This window comes from Rhyacophila brunnea, unplaced genomic scaffold (assembly GCF_057557595.1).
Source record: "Rhyacophila brunnea isolate RB1 unplaced genomic scaffold, BYU_Rbru_1.0 scaffold_1, whole genome shotgun sequence".
NCBI lineage: Eukaryota > Metazoa > Arthropoda > Insecta > Trichoptera > Rhyacophilidae > Rhyacophila > Rhyacophila brunnea.
In genome coordinates this window covers 35,764,478-35,775,180 of record NW_028232751.1, presented here as the reverse complement: position 1 = coordinate 35,775,180, position 10,703 = coordinate 35,764,478, and the positions used below count along the sequence as shown (strand labels likewise).

The 10,703-nt window shown below is 30.7% G+C and overlaps 1 protein-coding gene across 3 annotated transcripts; it reads left to right on the top strand.

Annotated features, from left to right (window-relative positions):
• Positions 1-335: 335 nt before the first annotated feature.
• Positions 336-9,907, top strand: LOC147079717 (uncharacterized). Of its 3 annotated transcripts, none has more exons than XM_085943537.1 (8): positions 1,345-1,461; positions 1,562-1,792; positions 3,067-3,203; positions 4,965-5,048; positions 6,413-6,550; positions 6,651-6,821; positions 8,005-8,452; positions 9,251-9,907. In XM_085943537.1, exons 3-8 carry the CDS (start codon positions 3,117-3,119, stop codon positions 9,313-9,315), a joined length of 993 nt encoding a protein of 330 aa, XP_085799663.1. In that variant the 5' UTR covers positions 1,345-1,461; positions 1,562-1,792; positions 3,067-3,116; the 3' UTR covers positions 9,316-9,907. The 3 variants fall into 3 exon arrangements, with proteins under 3 accessions (XP_085799647.1, XP_085799663.1, XP_085799654.1); XM_085943528.1 differs by having other exon boundaries at positions 1,345-1,480; XM_085943521.1 differs by lacking the exons at positions 1,345-1,461; positions 1,562-1,792 and adding an exon at positions 336-655.
• Positions 9,908-10,703: the final 796 nt, after the last annotated feature.

Genomic DNA, 10,703 nt, shown 5'->3' with positions numbered 1-10,703 from the left:
ATAAAATTATTACTTACAATTTTTTGCGGTCCAAATTTTTGCGTACCTAGGTACCTATGGTACTACCTATTATAATTAAATTTACGTAGTGATTGACGGACGAATTCTGAAAACTCGGAAAGTAAAATATCAAACATGTTTAATATGTAATGAACCTGGTCTGCGGACTTAATGCTCTAAATGCAGCTAAAAGATTAATAATATGCATTTTTCAATTTTATGGATTAATTTTTATACAATTTTATTTAATGCTATTAATATTCGATTTTTGAATTATTTATTATTGTCGTTTTTTGTCTATGGTCATCAAATAATAATATTTTTGCACTGCCAATACTATCATATTCACTATGGTAGATATATGTCAACAGTGTTTTGTGTTTGATTGCATTAAATTCAATAATACAAATACACTGAGTTCTCCGAAAATGTAATATTATTTTATTCAAGAGCTTTAATCGTTATAAATCAGTCATGACGACTTCACGAGCTCATAGGCCATTTAAAAGCCGGACAGGCCTTTATTGTTTAGTCATATTTTCTATCATAGCCGTAATTTACTATCATCAGTCGAACCAAGCGAAGTTACAGATTTTGAAACATTCCGAGCAAAGATGTCTATTAGGACAGGAGATGCTCTCGTCGCAACTTCAAGGTAGCGTTATTTATATGTCAATAGCTTTATTTATTTTTGCGATCCATAGTGTTTTAATAAGTCTCCCTGAGAGTTAGACATGGTCTCAGGGGATGTCTTTTTCATACTGTTCTAATTTCACCGAAAATACCAATATTATGAATAGATAACTTGCAGTTAATGCGATGAGGATATTCATTGTTGATTATTTTATAAACCTCAGAAGTATATTGCATAGTACACGAATTATTATATTATGTTATATAGGTAAGTAGTTTAATGTGGATGCGTATTTTGTCTTCATATTTCCATTTTATGTTGTAATATTTTTATTAATACAATTTACTTGCTTGGCGTGTTACAAATGAATTATAAACTGTGGTGGAATATTGAATTTAACATTTTAAGCAAATTTACTGACCCTCAACCTGACTTAAGTACCAATAATTATACCTATACATAAATCAATTAAATTACCAACTTTTTCCTCGATTCTCCGCTGCCTGTCGCAAATTCCTTCCACTACATAAAAAAGCGCGAAGATGATTTGCATTTTTCTATACCAATTGTGGAATGACATTGTATTGCCTGTTTTTAAATACAAAATATTTTATGTTCATGTTTTCAAAAAAAAAATATTAAATAAAGTTGATGAATCATCCTATCACACGTTTGTCGAAAGGTATTGAAAGTGACTCGAATGCACAAGTAGGTATATTGTTTATGGTAAAACGGGTGATTCTTTTTCAATTACTAAGTGTAATAATATCCGTGTATGGTGTGAATATGTTGATAAGTCTAAAATCAAATTCTCATGGCAGCTGTTTGTAAGCTTGGCTTTCTGTGGTATATCAGATTACTTAAGTAGGTATATGTTTTTGAATGTTTTTAAAATTGATTCATGACTAAAATTTAAAAACATTCCAGAGAGTTACCACAGAAAGCCAACTGTACAAATAACTGGCCTGAGAATTGATCTTTTTAGACTTATCGACATATTTACGCCGTACACGGATATCGCTAGTGTCAAACAAAGTATGAAAAAATCTGGGAAATTCTGAGAACATGTTGAAGTAAAGTAAAAATGAAATTTACTTACCTCTCTCTCTGTCTTAATGAACAGTTAGGGGAGGACTTATAATTGCGGTTTTGATTGAGGTATGTTATACCCAGGCATTAACATTAATATTGCAAATATAAAATGTGATAATGTAAAATAAAGGATTTTGGCGTATCAAATAGGGCAGACATGTCCAATGCATTGATCGTGGGATGGGTTTTGGTTTATGGCATTATAGTCCGGAAATGAGTCATGAAAATATAAATACTATGTACATTCAGATAATAATACACATAAATGATTTGAGACATTGCAGGAATGAGAAAAAGACAATGTGAATCCTCGCTTTTTAATCTAAGGCTCTTGCTGTCGCGTGGAACAAAGTAGTGAAATAGTTTGACTATGAGTACCCAAAAGAAGAGTGAAACGTGTAATTTTCATGACAAATAACAAATTGAGTATTTCTTTGTGATAGTAATAGACAGGTGTTGTTTAATTTGTAACACCTTAATGTTTTTAGCCAAGTATAATATGTGTGTTTAAGTTGAAGAATGACAATAGTAGAATGTGGCAGATTACTGGGAATTTTGATACTGGATAATAGATCATAGCCTACTTGAAGTTAGACATGCCTGGAATAGTGAATTAAATTCAAGTCAATGATGTTGAAGAAAACTTTCTTTTATATCGATGGAGTCTAAACATAACCCTGGTCCACTGATTAGGTTAACTATAAGTGACGGAATTGCAACTTCATTTGAATAGAATAGAACACACTCCTACTATGAGATTTATTTGCCAATTTGCAGGGTGTAGGAAAAGACAATCCGTCACAATAAATAACTTTGCAGACAATACCTGCGCGTTGGCATTATTATTTTATATTCTGTAGGTTATTATAAGTAAGTAAACAGCGTAAACACAATAAATATCAAAAAGTGGCAGTCATTGGTTGAGTTAGGAAATCAAAAATGCCAACTTGGCGTTATTAATGTCGCTGCAGTTTACAAAGCTAACTATGTTTCATTCGTTGTTAAATACATTCAAATGTCATAATAGCAATGGTTTATAAGATTCCTTCTATATATTCAAAATATTTATACTTATACTAATACAGAGACATTTATTATCAGCTGGCTAATAGCTGTAAACAAAATATATTTTCTTTAAAAGGGTGAGTATTTTTTAATCTATTAATTAGCGTTTCGCATAATTTTATAAGTTCTGTAAAAAAATATTGTGATTGTATTGCGTATAATATGTGATGGTAATTTAATCAAATATCTGAATGATTATGCGATAGCTTTCTTTTATTTATTTTTACTTTCGTTAAATGTTAATTATTACATAATGTTCATATTATGTTTATCAGTTGTCACAGACTATAAAGGACGCATCGAGCAAAATTTAGCAGCAGAAAAAATGGAGTATTCTAGAACCATCGCTGCAATTCGCACTCGTCAGCAAGGAGAAATGGATACACTTCGACAGCACCACTCTCTGTTACAGGTTTGAATACTGTTTTTAACTATAATAATTCAAAGTCAGACAACACAGAAGCTAAATATTTCACGACAGTCGGAAAACACTTCATAAAATTATTAACATTTAAGGCATCTATCTATTTTCAAAAACCGTTAAGTCCACAATTCAATATTTTATGGTAAAAATAATGTTTTTGTATTTTGGTATGTGTATTGTGGATGGTTTTAATATTAGTTTCTTTTTACAATCATATTGTATTTTCAAATTATAACAATATGGCAATTTTTTTACCAATAAACTCCATATTGCAACAAAAATAAGCAAAATAAATTTGGACATATCGGTATTTATTTGTACATGTTTAATAAATCAGTTTCAATCGGGCATTACATTTTTAAATATGTTTTTCATATGGTTTTATTTTGGTGGGTTTTGAAAATTATAGGTCATTAGGTACCTATATTGTTAGATTTTGACCGTAAGTTAGACTTAGAAAATTAGAATTAGACACCTCATTTATCTGCATCAGTGTTAAGTGTACAGCAGAAGTTGGCGGTGTCATCTCCTTCTCCAAGCAACTAAGCTCTGTCAATTTTATAAGATTTACTACCAATCACCATTGATACTTAAAAACTTAAGTTTATTAACGGAATATATCATCATCATCATCAGCTTGAATCTATCAACTACTGGATGAAGGCGTCTTTAAGCTGTTTCCACCTCTCTCGATCTTGTGCGTGGCGCAGAACTTTATCATTTCATCGATCCAGCGGACTCTAGGTCTTCCATGCGGACGTTTTGTACCTCTTCGATACCACTGGATGACTAAATTTGTCCAACGATTGTCTCTTCTTCGAGTTATGTGTTTATAAGTTATATAAAGAAAAAGTATGAGACCCATAGTAATCGAGTGACAATAGTTGTGCATGATTATCAAAATTAAACAGATAAATTGAGGTTTTTACGCCGAATGGCCAACATGCAGTAATAACATTATAAAATTTTATATAGGTACTCTATATATAAAAAAAATGCATTATTTTCAAAATAACTGTTTTGTAAAAAATATGTATAATATATCTAATAAACTAATAAACAGTTGATGATTTCACTTAAAAATAGAAAAAATTTTAAATATTAAATATTTATAATATATATTTCATTTATAAACTTAAGGTTTATAAGTATTTAATTAATAAGTAGATTCCTCAATGTTTTATTTTTTCCCCTGGCTGTTCTGTTTTCTCATGGAACCAATATTTTATAGATCATTCTAGTACATTAAGTCCTCGACTTACATGATTAATTTGTTCCGAAGATTTTCGTGTAAGTCAAAAAATCGCATACTTAAGTCGAATAAAACTTAAAATCATGCAATTTTTTAAATAATATTTGTTGGTTTCAAAGAATAGGTGAAAATAAAATGGATCTACATATTTTTACAAAAACAAACCTCCGCTAATCCACATTTTTTATGATTTTTGTTGACTCCCTTGTTAAAGTAGCTCCCTCTGTCTACACTGGCAGCGTCACCTGTTTGAAGTTGTGTAGTTTATTATGGCCTTTAAATTTTTGAAACCATCTGTGGCTTGCAGTGAATGTATGAGTATTAACACTAACTTCTTCAAAAAGACTTTGGGCTTTCTCCTGTTTGAGCATAAGGCTTATTGGAATTTGTTTTTGTTGCATATCTTCTATCCTCATTATGATCCAACTATAACTTAAATTATTTAGCTATTGCATTATGTATTCCTTGAAAATAATATTTTTGATGTTGTTTTTTAGAGCCAATTTGATGACCTCACGTTGGAATGTAGGAAGGCGAGGGATGCAGTCAAATCGGATAGGGATTCATTGAATAAATATGTGGTAATTATATTGTGTTACATCATAATCCGTTAATTGAGACTTTTATAAATTCAATAACAATCAATACAATACAATGACCTAGACCAGGAGGGCAATTTTTGAACGAAGCAGTATCGACGCGGCCTACTTCAATTTTGTATGGGAAATTTAATTTCTGCTTCAATTTTGACAATCGCATATGAAAGTGGCGGACACTTTTGAACTTCACATGCTTCGGCGCTAGAGATGTTAATTTGTGCTGTAGTCGTCCATTTTGATTTTGACAAATCGAAAAGAGATTAAAAATGTCGAAACATGACGTCGAAAAGCTCTTGTCATTTATTGTTTTTTGTCTTTTACATATTATTTTTGGAAGCGTTATTTTATATTTAAATTCTCATTTAAGTATATATTGTGATTTTGTAATATCGAAACATACATATTTTTATTAATATTAGGTTTGTAAAATACATCGTTAGTTCTGTTTACATTCTCGTATTTACCATGATTATAATATCACAATTATATGCCTATAATGAATATAATTGACGTAAGTAGCTTCTTTCATGGCTCACATGCTCAGCGTAGGTCAAAATGGAGCTTTTATGGTATTTTCAGAGCATACTCCTGGACATTCCTTAAACGTTGTAGATAATCTATTTATATAAATTTGAAGCCTTATTATCCTTTATATTTATTTTAAACATTTGATGACTGCATTAAGTATTTTTATTACATAGAATAGTTTTCTTTGAAACCTCTCGCTCTAATGTTTTAGAATATAGTCATATTTCAGTACGTCCATGTGAAGTGGTGTTAAGATTTTTTAGATTTATTTATTTTTAAACACATTTATAAAACCATTAGTAAAATTGTTTACTTTTTATAAATATTTATGATAAAAAATTATATTTATAATCTCTGTGATCCCAAATTTGACAAGAAATAGGCATTTTATTATTCAAAAAATGGGCACGATTAACACATTTGAAGATAATTCTAAAGATACTGATTATAAGCCATGTCTTTGACCATTCAAATGTGATAAAACATCCTACGAATAATGATTGCTTTATAATAATTATTGACCTAAGAATAAGGTAGTGTTTTTTTGAAATACGCCATTTCTTTTGGCATTCCCCAGTGGTTAAGCTACAACATATGGCCGTAGCCATAGATTGACAAACTATAATTGAAGTAGGGAGTAAAATGATGTTAATGCGCGTGTTTGAACATGTACCTAACCAAAATTTTTTTTTTTTTTTTTTAAAACGGTACATTCTAGTTGATTCAAATTATCTAGATTTATTTTAAGATTAAAATAAATATGTTTGTAAATAGAGGCTGTGGTTTTAAAATTTCATATGCTCCCATTTCGTCCACAGAAATCATTCACTGAAGAGCAATCAATTAAAAAAAATCTTCAAAAGAAGCTGGAGGCTAAATCACAGGAGGCTGTGAACATTCAGAGTCAATTAAATAACTTAATTCAAGAAAACGAGAGATTAAAGCGGCAGGTGGAAGTAAGAATATTATGATTTTATCCAGTTTCTCAATATATTCACTGAAATCTTAATCAATGTAAGTATCTACTTTTAATTATGAATTTACTTTGATTTACAGGCTTTGTCGAAGGATAATCATGTAGTCCCTCAACCGAATTTGTTCTCACAACAGGATAACATCAGTAATAATAAAAATATTAGTAAGCAAGTTACAATATCAAATGATGTATATTTGGTGTCTGTAAATTCTAATAGTAATAAACCAGATTTACTTCACGAAGCTGTTAAGGTATTAAATTAATTATTTCCCGTTACATAATATATGAGGCGTCTAATTCCACATTTGGTCAAAATCGAGAAAAAAATATGCATGTATTCTTTGTATAATTTTACACAATATGTATTGATCTATAAATTCCAAAACGCCACATAACCCTACGAAAAAAAATATTTTAAGTCTCGATTTATTACAAAAAGCGCCAAGTCCGTGTTTCATATTATTTAAAGCTTGGTTGATTTCGCGCGTGTTTAAGTCAACCAATAAGGGAACGTTAAATATTGAAAAGGGCGTCTCCCATGCTGTAGCATCCGGTAAACTTATGACAGTGCCATGGAAATATGTGCCTTATGTGGGATAAATTAAAAAGTGAAGTACAAGTAGTGCTAACTCCAATTTTATTTTGCCTATATTTATTACATTTAAGAGTTTATCGGCTGAAACAAATTGCCATTTGGTTCTAATTTCGACATAAAATACAACGGGGAAAAAATCTCACGTTAAAACAAATAATTGAAGCTAGAAACATAAAAACGTTGTTTCCCGATAATATTGAATTGTGGACTTTTTGTAATTAGATGCCTCATATTTACTTTCCTATTTTTTTTATATAACTCAATGTTTATCCGCACCTTCGGTAGAGGATGTCTATTCTATGTATTACTTAAAGTTAGTTGTTTGAATTTGGCAACTAGCGACATTATTGCATAGTGGTGTGACTAGTTTCACAGTAAGTTATTTGTTATCTAAGGTGGTGTTTAGGTTTTACCGTGTATTGTTTTCATTTTCCTTCATCGTCATTTAGGGTTCATTGCAGAGGCCATTCCCAAACGATAAAGTGGGAAAGTATACTATACAAATAAATAATAGTTTGTCACTTCATAATAAATTATTTTGTTTATATATTCGTATATTTCCTGTAAATAAAAATGTTGGCAGTTCATTAGTGAAAAACCTCAGAAACAGAAACAATCCTAAAAAAAAAAGTTGATCCGAATGACAATTCACTGTCTGGGTGAATGCTCTTGTCCATTGAGCTATTAATCTATCCATAATTCATGCAAATTATCAAATAGCTATGTTTCTAAGGTTGGGTTGGGTCATGTGTATTCAATATTGAATCTAAAAATAATAATTTAGTTCATTTGTACTTATATATATTTATCTAATATAGTAAATCTTTTGTTAATTGCAGAGTACACCTACAAGCTCCAAAAAGCAATTTAAATCTCAAAGCATTCCTGAAGGTGTTGCTCCAGAACTGATGGTAAATGAAGATTTTAATGTAAAAGTCGACTCAAGGGTTGAAAATAAGGCTATAAAAATTTTTGATAATCTGAACGCTGATGCTAATGCCAAACCGCTAACTGATGTTGAAAACCAGCTCAATAAAAATCCACACAGTCCTGAGAAGAGTAATCAAGCATTACAAAATGGAGACATGGAGACCAATAATCTCAAAATATTACCCCAGGATGAAGCTCATAGAGAAGATGAATTGTTTAAACTTGACAATGATGTCAATTTAGATTCCGATATAAGTAATGTGGTTAGAAAAAATGGAAATGACCACGATTTTGATGGAAATAACAATCTGGATCATGCAGAGCCGGCTGCCCAAATCATTTTCGATGGAGATGATGGTAAACATTATATATTTATTTATAATCTTTTAAGTAAGGAGTGTATCGCTGTTGAGCTGTTAAAGAAAATGTGTGATTTGATAATTTTATCAATTTTTTTTTATATTCTCTGTTTTTTTACCCAGTGGTCTAGTAAAATCCTCAATCACCACCAAAATTATTATAGAATTAATTATAGAAACCTCCGATTTTACATATCTAATTTTAATAAGACATAATACATCCAATTCACATCTAAATCACATCGAAGTTGCGAGTAGTACAAACATTTGATTATGATGAGCCGTTCACTACCTGTTATTTAGGTAAATCAAGTTATTTAGACAAAGATGTTTTGTATGTTTACCTTCATGCTTGCGCTTATAAAGCAGTTTTTTGCCGAACAACAGTTCAGCAATGATATTACTACATTCTAAATGCTTTAATTAATCTATTTGGATTGTGACAATTTACACATTTTATCATTAGGTACTAAAAATGTCTGCTATTACAATAATTATTGTTTATTTACCAAATTTAGCATGTCTACTTGAAGTGTGAGACATTCTTTATCTGCCACTGTTTTTTTATTTGGGAAAACTGACTTATCGAGCATCGGTTGGTAGCTATTCAATTGATCCTTAATAGGATGGAAAGAGAGTAGAAAGCATCAAATCTTCTTCCAAATATGTCCACACTTGCTTGTTTGTCAGTGCGTTTGCATTCAATGCACATGGAATACATATTTATTATATATAGACTGTATTAGGTTTATATCAAAATATTGGTAACTAATATTTTTTTTATTGGCATTTCCAGAAGAACCTGATGAATATGGAGCACACAGGGAAATTGTTGGTCAAGAACCAGTAAATAGAAATTAATTTTCTATGAAATACTTACAATATACTTAATTATAATCAAGTGTTTTGAAAATTGTACCAAATTGCATAGTTACACCGAAAACATCTTCACAATCAGCTTATATCAACTAATAAAAAATAATGTTGAACTGAATAATGAATATTCACTCTTTTACAAATTCAATATTTTCAGTGTTTTGCATGAATGTTTAAATTGTGAATTATAGCATTTTTAAATTAATCAATAATTAGATTAATTAATATAATACAGCTTTGTCACATATAAACTTGAAGCTTTTTCATTTTACAGTAGGTATATTTTGGTATATATTTCAGTGTTTTATAATGCCAGCTGACAATTTTGTTGCCATACATAATTATATATTGTTGTATTCATTTTTAAATTTGATGATAAAAATATGCATCCCCTCAATGAGAGGTATAAGCAACATAGTTAGTGAGAAAAATCTTAGAATATAAACTTACAATTTTTTTACGAAATTGTGACTCAGTTATGATATAATATCGTATTTATTTTATACATATTAATCAATAAATTTATACAAGAACATAATATTATGAACTTAAAATAATATATTAGAAATGTAACGATAATTAAATGCGTTTTAATACACCTACCTATTTCCAAACATTATAGAACTATTAAGCCATAAATTTAAAATTTTCGCTTTGAAACAGTTGATAATGATTGTGATTAAATTAGTATTATAAAAAAGATAATATCCTTCCTGGTTGCAACTATTCTTTAATGAAAATGAAAATGGCGTTCTGTTCGCACTTGCATCAAAAATTGATATACTTTCATGCATCTGACGCCTCTGGTGAGATCTGAAGACATACCTTACAGGCACACTGTCAGCACAGTTTGTTTACAAAATAGCACTCGATATATGGCAGTCGAGGTGGTCGACATCCACCAAGGAACGACAAACGTATCAGTTTTTTCCAGATGTGTCCTGCAGGCTTCAGATGAGACAACTAAGACCAACACACTGGGTAAGCCAGTTTCTGACTGGCCATGGTGACTGCAGTCAATCTGCACGGTTTTCGTTTGATAGGACATGGGCCGGAATGCACATGCGGGCACAACCATCAAGACACTGAACACGTCCTTTGGGACTGCCCGTTGATGGGATCCTACCGAGCGGAGCTGTTTTTCAGGGTCTGGTCACATATGGGGCTGATTGGCCATGCCGACTTTATAACAATCAAGGCCAACTTTGAGGCATTTGAAAAATTTACTGCGTCATATGGAGGACGGAATAATTCTGATCCCTTAGATTCATCACTTTCAACTCCTGACTCCTCTGTTTTGGCAGAGTTTCAGTACACAAGTACAAAGGACACTTCGACACCTCCTATGTACGAATACTATGTATGAAAACTAA